At 39.2% G+C, this 25,510-nt stretch overlaps 1 protein-coding gene across 4 annotated transcripts in view; it reads right to left on the bottom strand.

Moving 5' to 3' along the window:
* The window catches only part of LOC135712869 (acetylcholinesterase), a 273,865-nt gene that overhangs the window by 16,454 nt on the left and 231,901 nt on the right, over nt 1-25,510 (bottom strand). For 2 of the 4 annotated variants that reach the window (XM_065235954.1, XM_065235952.1), the window contains exons 2-4: nt 17,436-17,686; nt 8,290-8,403; nt 7,689-8,226 (exon numbers count right to left, since the gene is read on the bottom strand). In XM_065235954.1, coding sequence (XP_065092026.1) covers nt 7,689-8,226; nt 8,290-8,403; nt 17,436-17,673 — 890 coding nt within the window. In that variant the 5' untranslated portion in view covers nt 17,674-17,686. Of the gene's footprint in view, nt 1-7,688; nt 8,227-8,289; nt 8,428-17,435; nt 17,687-25,510 lie in introns of all 4 variants that reach the window. The other 2 variants (XM_065235951.1, XM_065235953.1) reach the window with 1 other exon arrangement.

Consider the following 25,510-nt stretch of genomic DNA (forward strand, 5'->3'; position numbering starts at 1 on the left):
ATAACATCGATATATGTAACAAAGGAGATCAACCTACATTTACAACAAAAAGAAGACAAGAAGTATTGGACTTGACAATTTGTAGTCCTATGCTTTCGACAAATATTAGAAACTGGCATGTCTCAGATGAACAATCTTTATCTGACCACAAACATATAGTGTTTGAGTACAATGCTGGTGAATTATTCAAAGTAGCCTACAGAAATCCTAGGATTACCAACTGGGAAAGTTACGAGTTGAAAATGCGATCTGTAGATATAAAATTGGACGATAAAATAGAATCAATCAGACAACTGGACAAAGCAGCAGAAAATATCACTGGAAAAATCATACAAGCGTATGAAGCGAGCTGTCCAGTCAAGGAAGAACTCTCAAACAGAGATGTTCCTTGGTGGAATAGAACTTTGAATAAGCTAAGGAAAACAACTCGGAAACTTTTCAATCGAGTAAAAGTTTCTGGACAGTGGGACCAATATAAAAAGGCCCTTACCGCATACAATAAAGAATTAAGGAAATCACGCAGAAGAACCTGGAAGTCTCACTGTGAAAACATTGAGAAAACTCCAGATGTAGCCAAACTACAAAAAGTACTTTCTAAGGACCATTCAAATGGTCTTGGAAACTTAAAGAAAACAAATGGTAATTTTACTATTGATACAAAAGAAACCCTTGAAATAATGATGAAAACTCATTTCCCAGGATCAAATTTGGTGTCGAGTGATAATGTAGTAGGTACAGAAGAGAATTGTAGGCCATCCGGGACTACGACCGTAAATTCAGCCGTACTTAATACCATCTTCACACGAACTAAGGTTGAGTGGGCAGTGAACTCCTTCGAATTATTCAAATCTCCTGGAAAAGATGGTATCTTTCCTGCATTTCTTCAGAAAGGTGGAGAAGTACTACTTGATTCCTTAACTAATATTTTTAAAGCTAGTTTAGTGCTTGGTCATATACCAAAAATATGGACCCACGTTCGTGTTGTCTTTATTCCTAAAGCAGGCAAAAGAGACAAAACAAATCCAAAATCGTTCAGACCAATAAGTCTAACATCTACCATGCTTAAAATCATGGAAAAGATAATAGACGAGTATATAAAATCAAAATGTTTGCAAACGAGCCCTCTTAACAGATCTCAATTTGCTTATCAATCAAACAAATCTACAGTCACAGCTTTACATAAACTAGTTACAAAAGTAGAAAATACTCTTGACAAAAAAGAAATTGTCCTCGCAGCATTTCTCGATGTAGAGGGCGCTTTTGATAATACATCTTACAAATCTATAAAAAACTCAATGGAAAAAAGGAACGTCGATCCTTGCATTATAATTTGGATTATGAAAATGCTGAATAATAGAGAAGTATCGGCTGACTTGGGAGAATCATCAATAACAATAAAGACCACTAGGGGGTGTCCTCAAGGAGGTGTATTGTCACCCTTATTATGGTCACTTGTTGTTGATGATCTTCTCAATAAACTAGTGGAAGAAGGCTTCGAAGTTATCGGGTTTGCTGATGACGTGGTCATAATAGTTCGTGGAAAATTTGATCACATCATCACAGATAGAATGCAATCTGCATTGAACTGCACATTTCAGTGGTGCCAAAATGAAGGGTTAAATATAAACCCATCCAAAACAGTTTTGGTCCCGTTCACTCGCAGAAGACAAGTAACACTCAAAAGTTTGTCAATTGATGGATCTATTATAAAATACTCGTCAAACGTAAAGTATCTGGGAGTCATTCTAGATGATAAACTTAATTGGAACTTACACTTAGAGCAGGTAATAAGAAAAGCCACGAATGCTCTCTGGGTTAGTAAAAAAACATTTGGAAAAAATGGGGACTTAATCCTAAAATGATACATTGGATCTACACGGTTATTGTAAGACCTAGAATAGTATACGCTTCATTGGTTTGGTGGCCTAAAACAAAGCAAAGCGTGACCCAGAAAAAGCTAGAAAAATTTCAACGTTTGGCCTGCATGGCCATAACAGGAGCAATGCACAGCACGCCATCAAAGGCCATGGAGGCAGCTCTCAATATGCTGCCACTGCATCAATACGTGCAAATGGAAGCTGGAAAGAGTGCACTAAGGCTACGCAGAACAAACGTCTATCTTGAAGGCAATCTTTCAGGGCACCTTAGTATACTGAAAGATTTTCTCATTAATCCATTAGTAGTAATGAACGAAGACTGGATGGAAAAAAGGTTAAACCTAGGTATACCGTATAAAGTAGTTAAATCTAACCGCGAAATATGGGAATCAGGAGGGCCAATAATTCCACCAGGATCAATAATTTTCTACACAGATGGTTCAAAAATGAATGATAGCACTGGAGCTGGGATCACAGGCCCGGGGCTTAACGTTTCAATACCAATGGGAAGATGGACAACTGTTTTTCTTGCAGAAATTTACGCTATCTTAGAGTGTGCATATATTTGTCAAAAAAGAAATTATCGACACACGCGAATCTGCATACTTTCAGATAGCCAGGCAGCATTGAATGCACTACAATCTTTCACATGCCAATCAAAACTGGTGTGGGAATGCATAATACTTCTGAAGCAACTGGCAGTCAAAAACCAGGTTTATCTGTACTGGGTACCAGGCCATTGCGGAATCGAAGGAAACGAAAAAGCCGATTTACTCGCTAGACAAGGCTCAAGTGTCCAATTTATAGGACCAGAACCTTTCTGTGGGGTATCTAAATGTGTAATACAAATGGAAATGAAAAAATGGGAAGACAATATGATACAGTCAAATTGGGCTGCTACGAATACTTCAAGGCAATCCAAATTGTTTATTACTCCAAACAAAGGAATTACGGAAAAAATACTAAATTTAAATAAAAAATCACTAAACATACTTATTGGGCTACTTACGGGACACTGTCCCGCTAGATATCATTTGAAAAAGATAAATCGAAGTCAAACAGATATCTGTAGGTTTTGTGACTGTGAGACAGAGACCTCTCAACATTTACTCTGCGAATGTTCGGCACTATTCGTGCGCAGAAGACAACATTTCAACAAAAGCATACTAAGTCCTTCTGAGATTTGGTTTAAAAATCCCAAAATGGTGGTTGAATTCATTCTAAGAATGATACCAGATTGGGGAACTCTGCATTATCAGGCAACAACGGCAGTTACCCTAAATGGTAACTCGTCGTCCTGAACAGATGCGATACTAAACAGGGGTATACCACAATAGATCAGCTTAATGGTCGCAGTGGTTCAAATCCCAAAAAAAAAAAAAAAAAAAAAGTGTGTAGCAATCATTATAAAGGGTGTCCACGATGAAATTGCCACACACAAAATTGATTCGCAAAATTCGAGTTTTCATCCGATTGCCATCAAATTTTCAGGGATTGAGAAGTAACTATTAAACTTCATTTTACCATTTTACTCGTATTTTATTTACAGTCCATACGCAAATGCCCGCACCTTGGCCTTAACCCCGGCCATAAGATTCTGCACAACCTGTGAATCAACCGTTTTTTGCATGTAAACCCATACTTTCTTCAGTTCCTCGACTGTCTTCACTACCTTAGGTCGTTTAAGAAGGTGCTGCTTCATAATCGCCCAGTACTTCTCGATGGGGCGGAGCTCCGGAGTGTTGGGAGGGTTGAACATTTTCGGCACGAAATTGACCTTATTGTCCACATACCACTTCAGCACGTCCTTGGAGTAGTGGCATGAGGCCAAATCCGGCCAGAAGATTGTTGGGACGTTGTGGGCCTTCAGGAGAGGAAGCAGCCGCTTCTGGAGGCACTCTTTTATGTACACCTGTCCGTTCATCGTGTCCTGGGTCACGAAAGGTGCACTCCGCTTCCCGCACGTGCAGATGGCTTGCCAAACCAGGAATATCTTCGCAAATTTGGACATCTTCTGAGTGCGGACATGCTCCGGAATGCTGAGCTTATCCTTGGCCGTGAAAAACAGGTTGCCGGGGATCTGTTTGAAGTCGGCCTTCACATATGTTTCGTCGTCCATGATGCAGCATTCAACTTTCGTCAGCATGTTGAGGTACAACTTCCTGGCACGGGTTTTGGCGGACTTGTTCTGCTTCTCGTCGCGATTAGGGGCCTTTTGTACCTTGAACGTTCGAAGCCCAGCCTTAGTTTTGGCCTTCTGGACAAAACTTCGGCTTAGGTGCAGCTTCTTAGCCACATCCCTAACGGAGGCGTTCGGATTTCGGTTGAAGGCCCCAACTACGCGGTTGTGATTTTTGGTGTTGTACGGAATACTTTTTCCTTCACTTCTGGGCTTTCGATCGGTGGTCAACCGTTCCTCGAACCGCTTAATCACTCGCGACACCGTGGAATTCGCGATTCCCAACGTTTTAGCGATGGAACGATGCGGGAGATCCTTGTTCTCGTGATGAATGCGCAAGATTTTATCACGCACGAGCTGTTCTTTCGACTCCATTTCTGCGAGTTCACAGGACTTTAAAACTTGCAGGATGTAAATAATGCACTATGAACTAAATCCACCCAAATTTTCATTAAATTCTACCCAACGGTTAAAAAGTTAGAGCAATTTCATAGTGTGGCAATTTCATCGTGGACACCCTTTAGTATATTGACAGCTATTAATTTAACATGCCAAATGAGTCATAATAGATGATTTTCTGTTGAAAACTAAAACAAAAGGTTTAGCTGTTTCAACATGAATAAAAGTTTTGAGAGGTATTAGAAATTACAAAAAAAACCCAAATTACACTATACAGCACAAGATGAAACAAATTCTATTCGACTTCTGTATGGGTCTGATTTTGGCAACATATCAATTTTTGACTTCTAAGTTTTCCACAGGTTTAAATAATTGCTAAGCGGATTATCTGATCACGTCCAACGCTTCAAAATTATCCGAAAAATATTAATTTGAGATTATTTAGATCGTTTATTTGGAAGGCTCAATCGCGTTAGCTTTACGGAGTCGATAATTCATTGTTCCTTGTTTTTTTTTTAAATTCACTTATTTCTATGTTCTATTTCCATGACTTGGGCCGAATACTCGCGGATTACCCGAGGCTACGAAGACAGTTTATCCATTGATACGGGACCCATCTGTAAAATATCTTTTCACGCAATTGACTTGTTGGTACTTTTCAGTAAAAATACTAGTAAAAGTAAAAGTAAAAGTTGCTTGTTTCATAGTCAGATCATATTCATTTGAGGAGCTGCGATTCGTGAAGTGAGCATGGTCTGCAGAATAACAAGGAAGACACATATCCGATGATATGTAGTGATGGTAGATTCTCGAAAAAAATCCAGATTGTGTGTTCAGCCCAAGAATTTCTTAAAAATTTGCAATTATAAGGTTGTTTGTGAGCTCCCAGAAACGGTTCTTGAGAGGTGTTTCTCCTGCCAGAACCTCGAGACCCATGTTATACGTTGAGTGCATACAGCTGAGAGCAATACGCAGACAACGCTATTAAATTCGTTACAATTTTATTAGGTGACATTTTCTTGTCGAGAGAAAGCGGAAAGAGCCGAACTCTAGATCAGAAAGAACTGTTGTTTCATGAAGTGTTATGAGGTCTCCCGGATGAGCACCCCACCATGTGCCGCAAATTGAACGGAGAAAATTAATCCTTTGTTGCCATTTCTGCTTCAAATACGTAATGTGGGTATTCCAAGTGCACTTTAAATCAAACCAGATCCCAAGGTACTTGAAAGACATCCTCGTAAATGCGTAAACTTCCATTACACTTCAATGGACCCTAATACCCTAATACCACAGTGTATATGTTTACAATGTTCGTAGTGAATACCCTTATTGATTGAGCAATGTTTCTGCCCAAAAGATTAAGCTGCATTTGGGCTGGGTACCGCTTTCGAGTAAACACTACCAGTTCAGTTTTCTGCGGTGAGAACTCGATCCCTAGATTCCTTGCCCAAGAAGACAAGTTATCTAAGGAACATTGCAATGGTCCTTGCAAGTCCACGGCATGAGGACCTCTTACGGAAACCAAACCGTCATTTGCAAGTTGTCTAAGCGTGCATTGTGCTGCCAAACAGTTGTTGATATCTTTGACATAACATTTATAACATGGGGCAGGCCCATGTAACTAATTCTGGAAGTTTTCAGTTGTTAGTTGTCCAAGAGAAAAGTTCATTTGCTTTTCTGTTCAGCATTTCAGAAAGAATTTTAATCGAAACTGGAAAATATCATATTGTAAGGAGGGATTCATGAGAATTTCAAAGAGATTCCCAAGAAAATTCCAAGAAATGCTCTCGAAGCCATTTGGAGTTCTTACAATACAATACCATACAATTCTGAAGTAAAATCCAAGAAAATTTTGGAAGAATACTTTCTAATTTCTTAAGAACATACCAAAAGATTTCTGATTATATTTAGGGGAATTTTGATGAAAAATGGAGATACATTAATGCAAATTCTCGTGACAACAGCAATTATAGGCTGTACAGTTTCGATGTTCTAAAATTAACTCGAGATTTTTTTCTTTCATACGTGTTTAACGCATCATTTCTATTACACCTAGCTAGAGTATCAGCACGAAACGAAAATGAATAAGAAACACGCTTATAACCAAATTTCCCGTATTTGCTCTGCTCACCCCTTTCAATGAAAGTAACGTCGATTTTCGAGTTGAAACGAAGCCTCATTATTGCTTTAAATCCCTTTCACCGACTCTGTCACCTGCTCTTTCAATTTGTTTAATATGTGTTATGTCTCATTTTCGTTACCTTTTTTTTTTAGCTAAATATGTGGATGAATGATAAATTAAACATACCAAGTGTAATCTTCACGTGAGAGATGCTCTAAATATATATTTTCGGTCATTGATGTGTTTCATGTATCATTAACCACGTTTGTTGCAGACTAACTTGCAGATAATTTTCCCTCGTTGTTGTGCGAATTTTTATTTGTTTTATTATGTACACTTTACATCTTATGGTGCTTCATGCGATATGTTTGTATATTTTCTAATATAGTTCAACATAAGAAATTTGAGAAGCGTACTTATTATTTATTTAGCCATTCCATAGCAAAACGATAATGTAAGTTTTTTACACAACATATCAAAATATCAGCAATATGTTTTTTTGTCGTTTTAGGGTTATGTTTTTTTGAAGTTATCAAGTTTTGGGTTTTCGCTCAATACTTCTATGCAACTAGACTACCATGCGTCGTGGAATGTACAAGGCTGATGTTTTGAAAAAATGTATGTGTATCACCACGAATAAAATGAAGAATTCGTGCAGGGAATTCTTGCAAGTATTGTTTAGTAATGGCGAATTACATTTAGAGATTGTCCAGATTTGAAAGTAAAGTCTGAGAAATTGTAATAAAGATTGTATGTTATTTTGACCACAATTTCATGCTAGTTCCGACATGAATTTCTAAAGAATTTTAAGAGAATCTTAATCTGAACATAGTTCCAAATGGAATCTAATAAGAAAATACAGTTTAGCAGATTCCCATGGATAATTTCAACTGAATTTATATGAAAAGTTCATTAACAAAACAATTGTTACATAGATGCCAACATACACTAGAAGTCATAATTTTTAAAGGAATCATTCGGAATCGTGATCACATTTTTCAAACTTAAGCTTATTCTATAGTTTGACCCTAAAACTCATTTAGAAATCGCATTTGAATAACCACTAAGCAATCGAGGGTATGAAATTGTATTTAAAATCAGATTGACTCACCTCAGTGCCAGATTTTGATCGAACAATCCGGCATTACCCGGAGCATCCGGAGTGCCAAGGAACAAAAATCCCAAACTGGCAACACGGTACTGCAGCGAAACTACGATTACGTTTTCCTCCGATGCGAGCGTGCGATGATCATATACGTCTAGGGTAGCAGTACCGGAATAGAATCCGCCCCCGAAGATCCACAGCATAACGGCGCAGTTCTTTGGCCTCGGGCGCGGCACAACCACATTGATGTAGAGACAGTCTTCGGATAGTGGTGTGTTCGGGTTCCACATGGTGGCTCCCGGGAAGTCGCCAAACACCGTGTCCACGATCTGGACACACGAGTTCGGTGGCTTGGTGGCATTGAGCACTCCCGCCCATTTCTCGGCCGGTCGGGGGTGTCGGAATCTCAGAGGCCCTAGTGGAGGCTGTGCATACGGAATTCCTAGCCATGCGTCCACTTTCTTTCCGCTGGGTGCTTCGAGTGTGATACCTCGGACTTTTCCTTTATCGGTGTTGATAACCAGTGGATCGCTGTCGGTGGCATCTGTATCCGATGAAGTTTGTTTAAAAATATGCATATCCCATGTGGAACGTGTTTTCTACTTACCTGAGCTGGATTCTCTTCGCGTCAAACCACGCCTTCGAGTGGTGGTGCTGTGAACATGCTCTCGTTCTAGGGTACCTAATTCTGCATCTACAATTCGAACAGAATCTCCGTGACCTATATATGGTGTAAAAAATGCATCTGAAAATTGAATTACAATACACTTATTTAAGAAAACAACAACCAACAAGGAATCGATCAAAAATGCATTCATAAGGAGCTATCGATTGAATGGTTCTCAAAGCGGGGGCCCCACTCGGTAAGCTAGGTGTTCTAGAAGGTCTCTGGAAGGATTTTGTGGCTAAGGTTATTATTGGAAATAATGATGTTGAAAGAACCATAACACGTTTTAAATGATACAGATGTGGAGTGGATGTAAATGGAAACAAAGTAGAGCAACGAATGGAGAAGATTGGAAAAATACAACTTTTAATAGTAAAATGGTACTATTTCTCAGATCAACCTATGCTTCCAGTTTTTGTGTTATTAAATTTTGCCGCATTTAATCCAGAAGCATAGGATGATGATAACGAGAAAACATTTACTCTCGAAGCCATATGGAGTAAGCTTTGATTGAATTGGGAATGTTGTACCATGAAATGATTCCTATTCATGAGCGTAAATTTCACGAGTAATTGATAGTTTATCAAATATTTTTATCTGCTTTTGAATCTGTAAATGTTTTTGGGCAGCTAAAATTCAAGATACGTTGCATTTCAGGGTCTAGTACAAAGGATATGATTATTGTTTTTGTCCGTGTCCGGGACATAAAACCACTGCGACCAGTGCTTTGATCTTTTGTAGTATATCGCATGTCCTTAGTTTAGTGAATGTCCTATTACTTCATCACTATTGAGAAATGATGAAGTATTCGGTGTTGATACAGTTCATCACAAGAAATCGATTCTAATTGAACGGTCTCGCTATTTACACCCTTCGAAGAGTGAGAGCACCCTCCAGAGGCACGCCGCCTTTTCAGTCAAAATTGGATTTCTTAGCAACACAATTAAGCAATGACACCCATTTTGACCATGCATAATGACTTCAAACTAGGAAACAACGAATAGAAGATTAGGAATCATATTGACGAAGACTAACTAACTCATGTTTTCCTTGTTTCAAGATCATCCTCGGTCTAGGCAACACGAGGAATTATCACTATTAACAAGCCGTAAAAAATAGCAAGGAATAAGATGTGTTCCTTTGATTACTGAAAAATTTGGTTCTTCTACATAGAAAAAAAAATCTGAATTTTAAGTATCGCGTAAAATCTCCCTTCGTTTAATTTTGTGCTAAACTTGGCATAAACAGCAAAATCGTTTTCAAGCTTGCATACAATATTGTTAATTTATGCGATATTGCGCTTAAATTTACACGAAATATCGTGTAAATTTACGCCAAATCTAGCGGATTTGAATTTTTCAAACGGTGTAGTATGAAGTAGTCTGGACTAGGAATCAGTGGTAGATCTTACATCTCGTAACGTACCACGAAATGAAGATCTACCCATATTACGGGGCTAAGATCAGGGTTGTTATTCGATAACGTCACCGTTAAAGTCTGCAATGTGAATTCCCATAGCAGACGTTATCTCAGACGGTATCGAATAAGGTGCATTTCCGAAAGTCCTGGTTAGCCATTTTTTTAAGATTTGCATTTGAACATCACATTGTACACATTTCTTGATAGAACATGTTCCTTTTTCGATTACGCAGCGAGTTGGCAAAATATTTTTACGTTCATAAATACACCCCGTACACCTGTGTATTTACATGTCGAGGCCCAAGTCCGCAGGGAATTTTTCCCGACCGACACACTACACATCACCGTATTTCTCCAGCACCAACGCTAGCTTGTTGGGAGCTCTGGTGGTCGATCGTAAATGCGTACCTCAAATGCCTTTGCCGATTTTTCATACATGAACATTATGAAAAGTGCTTTCTGATATGTTTAAGTTGGTAAGTTGGGAAGCTGGTAGCTTGCTTCCATTTGATCAGGATTAGCATCCAGTGCTGATTGGGGCCTGAGATAGCCTAGTCAGTATAGGCACGGTATTAACAAGCCGGAGGCGGTGGATTTTGTTCCTGGTTCGGCCAAGGAAATCTTTCAAGTTGGACTTCAGAGTATCATTGTGCTAACTCTCGAAAAAGGTGTTTGAAGAAGAAGAAGAAGCTTTAACGTAATTGAAGAAGAAGAAGCTTTAACGAAACGAACGCGTATAATGAGTTCCGCACTTGGGCTACAAAATGGTGAGTTGACAACCAGGAAGGAGCGGAATACCTAGACACTCCCTAATCTCACAAGTTCCTAGCCGGGTCAGGCCCATCGGGTCCTCGGTACTCGCACAAGGTACCGTTGCAGGAAGTGGACGGACCTTGCAAACCTGCGAGATCAGAGGATTTTTTCCAGACTCCGGACAGGACACTCCCTAATCTAACGGGATTTCAGCGGAGGACCCTTCAGGAAGACCTGTGAATTCTGCCATATTCCTTCGACGGTGGAGCACGTGTTATGCGTATGTCCACAATTCGAACACCTTCATTGCCTCCACGGTCTGCCTGCCAGCGTACGGACACGCTAGCAGACGTGTCCCCATCTCAAGCAGCTGTACTGCGCTTTTTGAAGGCGGCGAAGCTATACTGCAGGATTTAGCACCATCGATTCTTTCGACCGTCCGGACATACCCGCTGGACGGAGCCCACAAGGACCTTCTAAAGTGAACCTATGTTTTGTTATTGGTTTTATTTTTGTTCATTTTATATTTTGTTCTTCTTTTTTTGTATCCTTTTAGTCTGTCTTTTTCGTAAGCTGTTTAATGTGTTATTGTACTGGCTGTCTATATGTTTAGCTAAGTAGATTATAAAAGGTTGAAGTAGCATGATACTCAAGCAATGTGGCTGGGGGACCTCTTTATAAGGCTTCCCACCCTTTACGGAGATGAACTAGTCTACGACTAAAAATCTTCTAAATAAAGAAAAAAAAAGATCCTATTTCACGCGTCACCGAGTCATATGATAATACAAGACTAACAGCTGAAACATGGACACAGCTGGGTGGCGGCAATGTTGCCAGTCCGGCAATAGCAAAGTGAAGAGCTGCGATGCGAACACTGGCGTGGTAACCATAGTACGGTGATAGAGGAAATGTTTCACCAAACCCGAGCGTCTGTTCACCATGGAGGTGCGGCTTGAAACGGCGTCTTTTCTCCATGTTAGGAGCGGCTGATCACCCTGCTAGTGCCAGCGTAGGACTCTAAACAGAGCTGTGCACGATGGTCCCCCGGCGAGACAGGGAGTTGGAGCAGGCCCAACAAGCCGCCCTGAAAAAAAACATAAAGTTGCAAATACTGAAGAAAGAAATGCGGATCAGAACAATCGGCACAGACCCACGCGATGAAATAAGGACTACGATTGGAAAATCGGAACATGGCACAACAAATCGCTCGGCTTCCCAGGCTGTGATAGATTAATCTATGACGAACTTCAACCACGCAACTTCGAAGTCGTAGCACTGCAAGAACTTTGCTGGACGAGACAAAAGGTATGGAAAAGCGGGCATCAAGCGGCTACTTTCTACCAGAGCTGTGGCACCACCAACGAGGTGGTAATCGACTTTATAGTGCTGGGTAAGATGCTCCAAGGCGTGATTGGTTGGCTACCTAGAGTACTATGACGAGCACCTCAACGGTGATGCAGCAGAAAACGAAGGTGGCATGGCAACAGACCTTGGAGCACGCGCAGAGACGACAGGCTACTGCCCCTGATATTCAAGAAGTTGAGGAGGAGATCAGTCGGCTGAAGAACAACAAAGCAACTGGTGTAGATCAACTACCAAGTGAGCTAATAAAATATGGTGGTGAAGCACTGGCTAGAGCGCGGCACTGGGTAATTGCCAAGATTTGGGAGGAGGAGATATTACCGTTGGAGTGGATGGAAGGTGTCGTATGCCCAATCTACAAAAAGGGTGGCAAGTTGGATTGCTGCAACTACCGCGCGATCACACTGCTGAGCGCCGCCTACAAGATACTCTCCCAAATTCAATGCCGCCGCCTGTCACCATTTGCAAGAGAGTTCGTGCGGCAATACCAGGCGCGATTAATGGGTGCCTGCGCTACAACGGACCACATTTTCGCGATTCGGCAGGTTCTGCAGAAATGCCGCGAATACAACGTGCCCTCACATCATTTGTTCATCGATTTCAAATCCGCATACGACACAATCGATCGAGATCAGCTATGGCAGATCATGCACGAGTACGGATTTCCAGATAAACTGACGCGATTGGTCAAGGCGACAATGGATCGAGTGATGTGCGTTGTTCGAGTGTCGGGGACACTCTCGTGTCCCTTTGAATCTCGAAGGGGGTTACGGCAAGGTGATGGACTTTCGTGTCTGCTATTCAACATCGCGTTAGAAGGTGTGATCAGAAGAGCTGACGCTAATGGCACGATCTTCAAGAAGTCAATCCAGCTTCTTGGCTTCGCCGATGACATCGACATTATGGCACGGAACTTTGAAACGGAAACGTACATCAGACTGAAGGCTGAAGCTAGGCGGATTGGACTTGCCATCAACGCATCAAAGACAAAATACATGAAAGGAAGAGGTTCTAGGGAAGACAATGTTAGCCTCCCACCCCGAGTTCAGATTGACGGTGACGAAATCGAGGTGGTCGATGAGTTCGTGTATTTGGGCTCACTGGTGACCGCCGAAAATGATACCAGCAGAGAAATTCAAAGACGCATTATGGCAGGGAATCGTGCCTACTTTGGACTCCGGAGGACGCTCCGGTCGAATAAAATTCGCCGCCACACGAAGTTGACTATCTACAAGACGCTGATTAGACCGGTGGTGCTCTACGGCCACGAGACCTGGACTATACTCGTGGAGGACCAACGCGCCCTTGGTGTTTTCGAACGGAAGGTGTTGCGTACCATCTACGGTGGAGTGCAGATGGATGACGGAACGTGGAGGAGGTGAATGAACCACGAATTGCACCAGCTGCTGGGAGAACCATCCATCGTCCACATTGCAAAAATTGGGCGACTACGGTGGACTGGGCACGTCGTAAGAATGCCGCACGACGACCTAGTGAAAATGGTTCTAGAAAGCGACCCAACAGGAACAAGAAGAAGAGGCGTGCAGCGGGCAAGGTGGATTGACCAAGTACAAGGCGACCTGCGGACCCTTCGCAGACTACGAGGCTGGCGAAGTGTGGCCATGGATCGAGCAGAGTGGAGACGACTGTTTTGGATGGAACAGATGACAACAACGCCTTAGCCTGATTGGTAAGGTAAGGTAAGAGTTCCACACGTCCATTGGCGAAGCTGATTTTGAAAATATTTTCGGAATTATCGGATTTTTTTTATTAGAATCATTAAGGTCGTCAAATTATTCTAGAATTTTGACCCTCATACATTAAGGTTCAACTGAGGCGAATAGGATATTTGATCCAAAGATGTGTATTCAAAAATGCTCGTAGGTTTGAATCACATCATATGAAAAACTAAACAGAATATACAAGGCATATTAAGTCCTCCAAAACATCCTGGCGAATTAATCTCTTAGTTTTTCGTACTGAATTATATTTTGCTGGATGTCCTGACTAAATGATTGAATCTGTAGAGTTTCGTAAGATCTTATATTATCATCAGAGAATTGTAGGTTTACAAAGTTGAAAGGAAATACTTTACTAATATCAACATTTCAACTTTGTAATCGTCAACTTCACCGCATTAGCCCGGTGGTGTAGTGGTAAGCGCGATATCCTCTCACCCCAAAAGGCCTGGATTCAATCTTAGTCGGAGCCGCCGGGATTTTCTGAGGCATAAAATCTCTGATTACGCCTTCCTTTGGAAGGGAAGTAAAGCCGTTGGTCCCCGGTCCATGAGTTGATGGGTCGGTAGGTAGGGTCCAGGTGGGGGAGCATTGGTACTCAGTACGGAAAACAAGATCGACGGAAAACAAACCAACTGAAAAAAACCTTAACGTGCTTGGATCTCAAGCATGCAACAACTTCAGCTTGAATTAATTTTTGCATTTCAAATGTATTGGGAAATACGCAAAATTCAACTTAATATATAGTTATCAAACAGCTATTGAAAAATGGGCCTGAGCACGACTGTTCTATAGTATCAGCAAAGTATTCTTAATCCCCGCATTGCACTGTCCCGGTATTCTACATAATTGTCCCGACTTCATTTTAAACCTTTAGAGATTCATGGAGCCTCATAATATCATGTGAGATTTATTGTTTTGTTATTATCCTGGAGGTTAAATCTTGATGTTTTACGTCCTCTACAAAGTATATTCAATGTCCTGAGTTAATATAAAAATTTGAATAGGTTCGTGGGACTCCATCATACAATTTGGAACATAATTTATTAAAAAAATGTATATTGAGGACCATCCAAAAGTCTGGAGTTCAGCTATTGAAGTTCTATAGAGTTCATATGTATTGTACGATGTTCAGACTAAATTGTTAAACCCATATTGCTCCACGGAGCCACATATAAACATGTGTGCTATATAGCTATAATGACAATGCGATCTCATAATTATCCTGGAGTTTCGGTCTTGACGATCTACAGGCTCATCAAAGTCTTGTACGATGTCCTGGTATATTATACGAATCCGTAACGCTTCGTGTGACATAATTTGTTCTGCAAATGATCTTAGATTCACCAAAGTGCTTGCAGTTCAGATCTTCAGGTTCAATGAACTTTTCCATTATGTTTCGATGTACTGAACGAATCCGTAGAGCTTCACACAATGTAGGACATTTGTATTTACGACATATCTTAGGTTCTCCCAATCGTCGAGAAATTCTAATCTTGAAGATCTATAGGCTCAATAAATTCCTCACCAATGCTTCGTTATCCCAGTATTATGGGCCAGCTAGTAACTATTATGGGTCAGTCACTAGTGCATGGTAATCAAATGGAAGTGGACCATAATTGTAGTTGGACTATAACACTGGGGTGCCTGTAAGAACCTATAGAACTCCTTGAGAACATATAACATAATGTAAGATAACTTCTTCTTCTTATTCGCATTTTCAAGCTTATTGCTTAGCGCATATTAGCTTATTGCGTGCTCTCAACTTAGTGTTCTAAATGCACTTCCACAGTTATTAATTGAGAGCTTTCGATGCCAATACCAATGCATGAATTTGTATATTGTGTGGCAAGCACAATGATACTCTATGCCCAGGGAAGTCAAGAAAATTTCCAACCCGAAAGATTCTCTCGACCGGACCGGGAATCGAACCCGCCGCCTCCGGCTTGGTAATACCGTGCCTTTACTGACTAGGCTATGAGGCCCGCTAATGTAAGATAAGGTCATTGGCATAACAACAAGGGGGCTAGCGTGGCAGCCCATCAAAATTGTTCGCTAATTGCCAAATTGAGAAGTTTGAAAAATTAATTGCAAGAATTTTCCTTTAGTTGCGCCAATGGATAAGGTACACCGGGGCTAGTTGAAATGCGGGATAAGTTCAAACAGAAGGCGTATTATTATGAATGAATAAATTACGAGACACGCTGAAATGGGTTGCTGGACCTGCAGTAGAGCTATCACATTCCAAATAGCCGACTAAAGCTGATTTAAATTGTCAGATTATTGCTAGCAGATTTCTTTCATAATACCACTGCCGACCAGTGGGTGTTAGATTGAATGGTGAACGTCAGATTCTCAATACAGACATCATTTCAATTTCTTGTAGGATAGAGATTGCTGACGATTATCGTACGCACACTACGTAGCGTATACACAGCAAATCATATTTTTAATATTACATCCATGAGGATGCACTTCAATCATGTTCAAAATCTCATGTAATTTTTATGGCCACAAAAATAAACAAATGCAGTAAAAGCAGCGTAATATCAGTTCATGCACTGTATTAGTGATAATTTTGTCCATTTTTATTTATTATTTTTTTCCTTGATTTGTTTTCCGTCGATCTTGTTTTCCGTGCTGAGCACCAATGCTACCGACGCCAGGAAGGCATCTCCCACACCTGGACCCTACCTATCGACCCATGAACTTATGAACCGGGAACCAACGGCTTTACTTCCCTTCCGAAGGAAGGCGTGATCAGAGATGTTCTGCCTCTGAACCTCCCGACGGCGCCGACTCGGATTGAACCCAGGCCTGCTGGGGTGAGAGGTAATCACGCTTACCACTACACTACCGGCGCCGCTTAGTGCATCTACTTTGATGTGATATTTTTTTTTGAATTTTTCTGATGAAAACAAATCACTGATGCAATCCCATTTTACCAATCTCTACAGCCGGGAAATAGAGATGGGTGCCCGCAAATATCCACAATATAAAAACAACAGAACCTACTGTTTTTACTATCGATAAGATAGGTCGAGCTATCCTATATAAAATCGATTTTATAATCAACAAACTTACCTAACGGCTAATTTTGCTGGGTAAATGTTGAACCAGCTTGTCTTTAGCTTTTCATTGATTTAAATTTTAACGATCGTAAACTGGTGTTTTTAATTATTATTATATGTGTATTGCTTGTAATCGGCGTTGATATTATTTATTAGTTAATTTATTGTTATATGTTTGAATAACCATGGGGTTTTAAAGTCTCTTTAAGCCCAACAGTGAATGGTTGGCTCATAGAGGTTTTTTCTCATCTAAAATTATATGAAGTCCGACGAAATAAATAAATAAAATAAAATAAATAAAAATCCTTCAGGTTATGACAGTGTCAGTGTCTTAGTAAACTCAGTTTTGAGTGACAACTGAGTAAACATTCCGTTAGATTGTTGACAGAAATTTTTATGTGATTTTTCGCTCATGATCAGGAAGGTAAGTTGATGGACTAGGAAAGCATATCGATACCTGCTCCATGGATGACATCGAACATTAGTAATCAAAACCAAATTGTAATCAATGCAGACTTGAAACATATAAGAGCTGAAGAAGTTTAAGCTGAAGGTTGACGTAACCAAATGGAAAACATGTGCAGGCACAAATAGATCGTCAAGATAGTAAACCGGGAACGAAAAGTAAAACTGCAATCGCAAAAGGATATCGAAAGTGGAAAACATACGAAGACAAGGAAAAAGTACAAGGCAAAAACTTGAAGTAGCCGAAAGCAAATGTTGAACAAAAAATTATAATTACCTGAATCTTTGTTCAGCGCCGGCTCTTCAGCTAATGATGACGACGACTGCGAGGATGACGATAACGAGGATGATTGTGAGTATTTCGATCCTAGCTGATGTGCCACTGAACTACCGATGTCATGATGTCGGCAATGGACCGACTGCACCAGGATGGAGTAAATTCCCAAACTGCACAGTATCAGATGTCGGATGTGACATGGACCCAGCAATCGGGTTATTAGGCCTCGGATCTCCATGGCTTGGAGAAATCTGCAAATGGCGAATAGAGAGGTTATTTTTAGTTTAATGATGTGCAATTGTTAAATCAGGTTGAATTGGCTAAGTATTGAAATTTGATGAAACAAAACTCAGTATTGACCTAGAATCGCAGTTGGTAGAATATACTCATTTTATGCGAGGTTCCCTAGGAGCATGATTGAAGGTACACAGCTACATAAGTTATTGTTCCTGCGAAGCCGCCGGTAGGGAAGCGTATCTTGGTTTTGGCATGTATTCATTGTCCATTTTCAATCAACCGAGTACGAAAGAGAAACTCTTATGCTTTTTCTACTGGTGCGTTAATGGTGGACGAGTTGATTGGAAAAGTTTGGAATGAGTTCACCTAGATTTACTAGTGCTGTGTTAATTAACTTGTAGTGTGCCGTTATATTTGGTGTAAATAAGCAACTTTTTGTTGCTATGTCATATGACTAGCTCGATTTCGTATGACGCTTGAAACTATAGGAATAATTTTAGACATTGGTATGTATCACATTGCAGGGATTCTTTAGGCCGTAATTGAGGTAGTTTTGTAAAGCAATATCTCTAATCAGGAATAGGTACAGGATCTGACCAAGACGTAAAACACCAATTCAATATCTAAGAATGGGCGCATTGATAAAAAATATCACACCCAGTGTGCATGTGGTTGATTTGTTTTTCTTTTTGTATCAGGGAAGAGTGGGCTCACTTGATCCCCTGTTCTAATTTTGGACATATCTTGCACCCTTAGAATTTTTTAAATAAATCTGTAAAATTTTGGGAGAATGTCAACAGCTGAACGTTAGGTTACTTCCCATCATTTTTTGTCAGAATTTCCGAAATGTTCAGAACTTTTTACAAATAAATCTGGGCCGTTCGGCGCCAATGGCCGAAAAAAAAAATACAAAAGTGAAATTGAGCTCTTCCGATTAGGACCAATTTTAAAGGAGATGTTTATTTTGGTCTCTTTTATGAATTCAAATTTGTGTGCCGATCGAAGCACCCCTCGGTCCAGGGGAGTATTTTATATTTTTCGTGATTTTCAAGAAAGCACTACTTTCTTTTATCAATATCTTTGGAACAAATAAACCTACAATTTACAATAGAGTGTTTTTATGAGAAAATTTGACAAGAATTCTTAATATGAATTTACTATGTTTGTACAGTGTTGCCAAATATTTTATATTAGCGTTTTACAACTTAAAACGGAAATTTCTCAGAATGAGTATATTTAGATTTCCATTCTGACAGCACCATCGGGGACTAACGGCTTCTTGTGGATATAATTATTTGATTTAAATATTTGCTTTGATAGCATCATCGCGTTCCACAGACTTTTTTTTATATATAAGATAGATTAAACAAAATAAGCTCAAAGTATAGTTGCTGTGATATAGAATTTAGAATAGAGAATTGAAATCCATCCGTGCACTCGTCCATGTTGCCTCTATTTTTATTTTTGCCATTTTCCATTCAGTTGTCAAAATGGCGATGGCCAAGGCGGATTTCAAGCAGCTCCCAGGTCAAGAGTTTACACGGCTTCCGTAAAAGGAAAGGTACAAGATAAGCTTAAGCAAAAAAAATGGCAAAGTTCCCGAAAAATACTTGGATTGGCAGGCGATTTGCACCTGTGGGCTGAAATGTGCAATTTTGGTGACATTGTCAACTAAGATATGCCTTTTTTTTTTAACATACACAGTTGTTCCGTGCTGTTTTGGCCAGACCTCGCTTCCTGCCACTACGGGAAAATGGCTCAGGAATGGCATACCGCCAACAACGTGCAAGTCTTACCCAAGGACAAAAACCCTCCATACACGCCGTAGCTGAACCAAATTGAAAAATATTGGGCAATCGTTAAGCGGAACCTCAAGAAAACTCAGAAAACAGTTTGAATGAGAAACAGTTCAAAGCAAATTGACGTTCAGCATCAAATAAGGGTGATACAACAGCGGTACAAAATCTGATGGAAGGTGTGAAACGTAAAGCCCGACAGTTCGTGTTTCGAAAATCGGAAGCCCAATCAAATAATTTTCTTGTACTTTGTCGCCATTGAACTTCAAAATGAAATAAAGTTTGATCATTTATGCAGTATTTTTATCTTTTTTTAAAATATGTTTAGCCGTAGGCTAGTTCATCTCTTCATTGATACAATAACATAATCAGTGTGCACTTAATCATGATTGACCCATTTTTGACCGTTCCACCCTTTAGGTCTCACTTTCCCCGGGTTTTGCAAAATACCGTGGCTTCTAGGACGCGTATACTATTTATGCAAACTGTCTAAAACTTATAATTTTTTACATGTACATTTCTTCAAAATGATCACCTGCTACCAACAAAAAAGGTCTCTTTGGTAAATGTTTACAAAACGCTGCAAAAAGATCAGTGTTCCCAACATTATTTGCTAGTTAAAAGTTATATGGGGACAAAAATTGCATCCTGGTAATAGGGATGAAAACAATAATACTGTTTTTGTATCCAATGTAAGCGTTGTTACTAAAACTATCATTGTCAGATGAGTTTGACCCTGGAAATTGTTGTTGAAATGTGTTATACCCACAGTTCCTACTCACCCCGTATTTGCACTTGCCTATATGAATTAATTATGCAGTTCCTTAAAACAAGGTGTTTTTATTTAAATATCAAACTGTATTTAAATTTCCTGGGCACCCTATAAAAGATCTTTTTCAAATGTTACGCATGAATTTATTCGTGATCGCTTTTGAAACTGCAATTGTGGATAAGTAACCTCCTTAATACGTTGTCATTTAGTGGAACGTTTGGAAACGGGTACATAAACCTTTTTGGCGTGTAATCGTCTTTCTCTATCACAGCACACAGGAATAAAGGAATGATTTGTTTTCCCACTAATCTGTTTCCCTCTTACTCGCACTCCTTCAATTTAAATGGTGCATGAGTGTCAAAAAGCTCTATGCAGATTTTTCCTAGCATGTGTTCCATATACCAATTTGCCCTTCAATATTTTGCAAAATCATCATCATTTTGCAAAATCACATCGATTTCATAAGCACTATTATCACTCTACTCACCCTCAATACAATAAACCCATATTCCATTTATAAAACAGCCGGTCTTTCGAGAGCACGCTGATGAAACTACCCCCAGTCACGGCTGGATGGGTTCGATCAACATCGAATTAATCGAATGATTATCGTGTGAATGACAATCACATTTTCGAATAATGGACCATTTGAGGCGTGAAAACTTCATGAAAGTTAATTTAATGAGCGCCCACAACACATGAATGAACGTGATTGCTGGCCGTGATAATTATATTTAGCCCCAGTACTTCGTCCGCTTTTCATCGTGCATACATAAACGGTAACGATCACAATGTGTTTGCATGTAGCAGGTTCAGAGCAGGATGAGAAGACAAGACTTCACACGTGTATTTCAATCGAGCTACACGGGCTTACAGTACGCTACTAGGCACCTCGATGTCTTCAGATGGCCCCATAAGCAATTACGTGTAAACCGAAAAGGCAACATCGCAAAATGTTCACTCTTAAATCGCTACATGTACCTACGATTGTTCTAAGTAGGACTACCGGCGATTTTCGTTGTCTAGTTTGAAACACTTGTTTTCTAGGAAAGCACTAGCCTTTCCGGCAAATTGTACGTTTTATCATTCAACTATGCTTCTTCTTAAGTGGCCTAATTCGAAAACTTCTCTACGCTAGTTGTCGCAGTGCACAACAACTGCATTCAGTTGAGAAAAAATGAACCTAATGAAAGGATACAATTTCCGCGAATCTACACCAGCTATTTCACCGTTGGAGCCGTCGGTACATAGGAAAGGTTAACTACTAGGATTCATTAGTATTCCGTTCACTCCGATCATTCCTGGAATGACACACATGAATTTCCCTCTTCTTTCATAAAAATAAAAATCGATACGTGCCAAAGAAAACAAGCTGAATAATTTATGATGTGACCATATGATATTTCTAGTGTGGCACCGCATTCGTCCAAGATGTTTGTTCTAGAAAATAGAAACGTCTACGTGTGCAATCGGTAAATCTCTTTCATTCGGGTGTCGAAAGTTCATGTCGCTGGCACTTGCCTGGCCGAAAATCAACGCAGTGGAAAATCTAGGGAGATTTATAATGATGATGGTACCTTCTTCTAAGTCGGTTTTGTCTTGTTTTAGAAGAATAAATGATATGATACTGGTGAGTTTATTTTGTTTTCCATGTTTTTCAAGGAGGAATTTCCATGCCAACTGTTGACACGGCGGTAGAAATTTGAATAGATGAAAAACGGATTTTTATTTGATGTGGAAAGTTCCTCAACTCTCACACTCAAGAAGTTGACCGCTAATGTTGCTACACACCTAGAAAAATTCATTTAAATTTAGGTGCCCTGAGACTGACATATACGAGCGTCAATTTAGGCATAACATTGAGTCATAACAGACGTGAAATTCAGCTCAATCAAACATACTTTTAAACGAGTACCGAACTTTTCAATGTGTATTTCTTCTCCTTCTTCGTAATTCCTTTATTTGACGTCGGTCTCTGTTCCGCAATAGAGATTAGTGACGTTTAACGCACGCACACTAGCGGGAACAACGCCGGGTAAAATTGTTTATTATTTTCCTCTGGCTAACCTAAAAAATGTATGAAAGTAGATCTGTCAAAATGAGTTTGACATCGATTTGTTATGTATTTTCCTCGGATAATCACTAACACGCTCTCACATATCCCACCAATACAACCAGACGTGAAAATCTCTATAGACGAGTGCACGGATGGATTTGAGTTCACTCATTCGACAAAAAGTGACACAACAGCGGGGCCCTTTTTACTAAAAATGAACACATATATGTTCATTTCTAGTAAACAGGGCCCCGCTGTTGTGTCACTTTTTGTCCAGTGAGTGAACTCAAATCCATCCGTGCACTCGTCTATTGACCAATGCACGGAATGAACAGCATGAACAAATTTGACGTTTGAGCGGTGCCGTGTTTACTAAAAATGAACATATGAATAATACTCGTGTAACTTGTTAGACATTTTTCCCGCGAACCGAAGTACGCCCATGCAAACCAACAACACCATCGGGTAGGATGAGTAGTAACTGTACATTGGACCATTTTTGACCTATGATTATCTTCAATAAATAACATGTAAATTTGGATGGGTGTTTTTGAATCACATACAATGAAAGAAGAGCAATAGTTTGTATCGATTAACTCGATTTGTTTATATTTGTTACCTAGGACCTTTTGAAAACTTATGCGAAAATTGGATTGAAATAACAAGGTCTTGGACTAGGTAATTAAGTAATTAAAAGTGGTAAATATTGAATACTTATTTACCACTTTTAATTACTTAATCATATTTAAATTCGTGTAATTAATTCAATGTCGGTGTAATCGGGCTAGCGTAATTAACTTTAATAAAATTTAACGAGGTGTGATTAAAAGCTTGTAATTGCAATTCAAAACGTACCCAGATCCTTTTTAAGGAACCTTTTAGAAAATCCTTCTTGAAGAAAACTCTGAAGAAAACCCACAACACATGCACATATTTGAATGAATCAATTTATTCAAAAAATCTATAAACACATAACTGCTTACAATCGCATATCAGTCCCTGTTTCCATTAGGAGACAATCTACTAGATATAGGTATCCGACGATTCCATATTAACGGTGCAACAAGTACACTTTAATGCCTCTAAATTTAGAGCGTCGATGACACAGTTTATTTAGGGAAAAATTATAAGGATACGGTTACTTTAAACTTAAGGAATTCCGGATTCAAGTGCATACCGATCATAAAGTTGGTATACTTTACTCAGTCGTTTGTGACTCACTACACCAAAGAGTTCTAAAACGGCAAATTAAAGCAGTTGCTTAATTTTTAACTTTTTATTGAATCGCAGGAATATAACTTTTACGAGTAGATAGAAACTACAAGGGCTTGCGTTTACTAGATTCTTTTGATTCGAGCAATAGCTTACTTCTCATTACAAACACCTCCGAACAGTCTTTTAGATTTAAATTTTTTAGTGAGAAATTTCAAGCGAGAGAAATCAGTGACTGAATTAATTGTTTGCCGTGACTATGCCCGCTATGGTTACATGTTATTCGTAGAGACAGGGGTGCCACATCCTTGGTTAACCCGTACTAGAATTAGTATTAAGTTGTTCTTATTAAACATCAAACAATCGGCTATCGGCTCCGTAGAGCTAACACGAATGATCCTTCAATATAAATTAACTGGAAAAAATCCAACACGGGGAAAGAACATGCGGACTATGTTAGGAGCTTTTTATTTAAAAAAAAACTCACGAGGAAGTAGTTGTGAAAGCAGTTGGCTAGTAATCTCCTTTGAAATGCTGTGACTAAAGTTGAATATTTACCACCCTGACTTAAAAAAATTGGCTGTGAAACTTCTCCATACCTCTAAAAATGATGCCAGCATAAATGTTTCGATCATTAGCAGAGATCACAAAAGTATTCATCCTGTTATAAATCACAAAGGTGACATTCTCTGTTGTGGTCATACTCACTAACGAGCACCAACCGTAACATGTGCACATTAGGGTGCAAAAGAAAATGGTTATCTTGAATTTTACAAACAGGGGAGCCGCATGATCCTTTTTCATCTGAAAAATCTCCCGAGGTGGAATCAGTGCCGGGTTTAGGCTCTAGGAGCCCGGAGCTGCTATCCTTAGGGGGAGGGAGCATATTATCTTCTAAATATGTTAAAAAAAAATTAGCAGAAACTCAAACAAAGATATGGGGTAAAATTGCTAAATTGCTGGTGAAATATATCAAAAGAAATCTCGATAACATTTCATTGTAAGACTCCAACGGTAAAATTTAACCAGTTCTTATTTAAATATAACAAAGCAGATTTTTTTGCAATATTTTCAGTTTATTTTATTTAATTGACGTTCAATAGCATTCAAAGTCTGTTTCAACCATACGAATCATAGAGTTGGAACTATTCTTCTCCTTAACATGGAAGTATTTTTTTATTGGAATAAGTGTTAATCAATATATTTTTTAATTACGGTAAAATGTTTCCAATCTTTAAAATTAATGATTTTCTGCCAGATTTTCTGTGAAATTACCAGTGATATAAAAAATGCCTATATTTAGTTGAAACTGCATTTAAAAAAATCCCTAATATCATTTGGTACAAGGATTAAGGGATCCAAAATTTTTATTAGAATATATCATAAGCCCCAATATCTATATTTTCCAATTTGAGATTTCAAAAATGTCTAAGAGCTAAATAAAACAGTTAATACAATAAGTAATCATGCGGAACGATAGCATCATCATAGCCTATTGATTTTTATACCAAATTATATTATTTTTCTTTAGTGTTGGAATGAATTTCCATATTCACGTTTTGTGTGATCAATTAGCCCCCAAATTACGATATTCTATTTAGAGTTGCGTTTAATCCATAAAAACAATACAAATCAGTAAAATTAATTAAAAGCATTCATGAAGCAGTAATGTCTGAATTTAGCTTCAATGTAGATGCCAATCCTACAAAGTTAATCTTCTTAAGAACATTACTTTCGATGTTCAGCAATCAAAATGTCGATCGAATCAATCGATGTCCTCAATGGCCTTAATTTGCAATTAATCAAAGCTAATTGCTAAAAGATCATTTACCTCAACTTATCAATTAGTGACCAACAACCTCAGCTATAGTGGCAGACCAACGTATAAAATTAACTCAGAAGTTCAGAACTAAACTACATTAAATATTTCCTTAGCCTCCATAGCAAGGCCCTCCAGTCGGGGGAATTTACCACTTTGTCCCTCTCAAATACATACAATTTC

The sequence above is a fragment of the Ochlerotatus camptorhynchus genome, unplaced genomic scaffold (assembly GCF_037179485.1).
Source record: "Ochlerotatus camptorhynchus isolate MF236.1 unplaced genomic scaffold, CSIRO-AGI_Acam_v1.1 ptg000510l, whole genome shotgun sequence".
Classification (NCBI taxonomy): Eukaryota; Metazoa; Arthropoda; class Insecta; order Diptera; family Culicidae; genus Ochlerotatus; species Ochlerotatus camptorhynchus.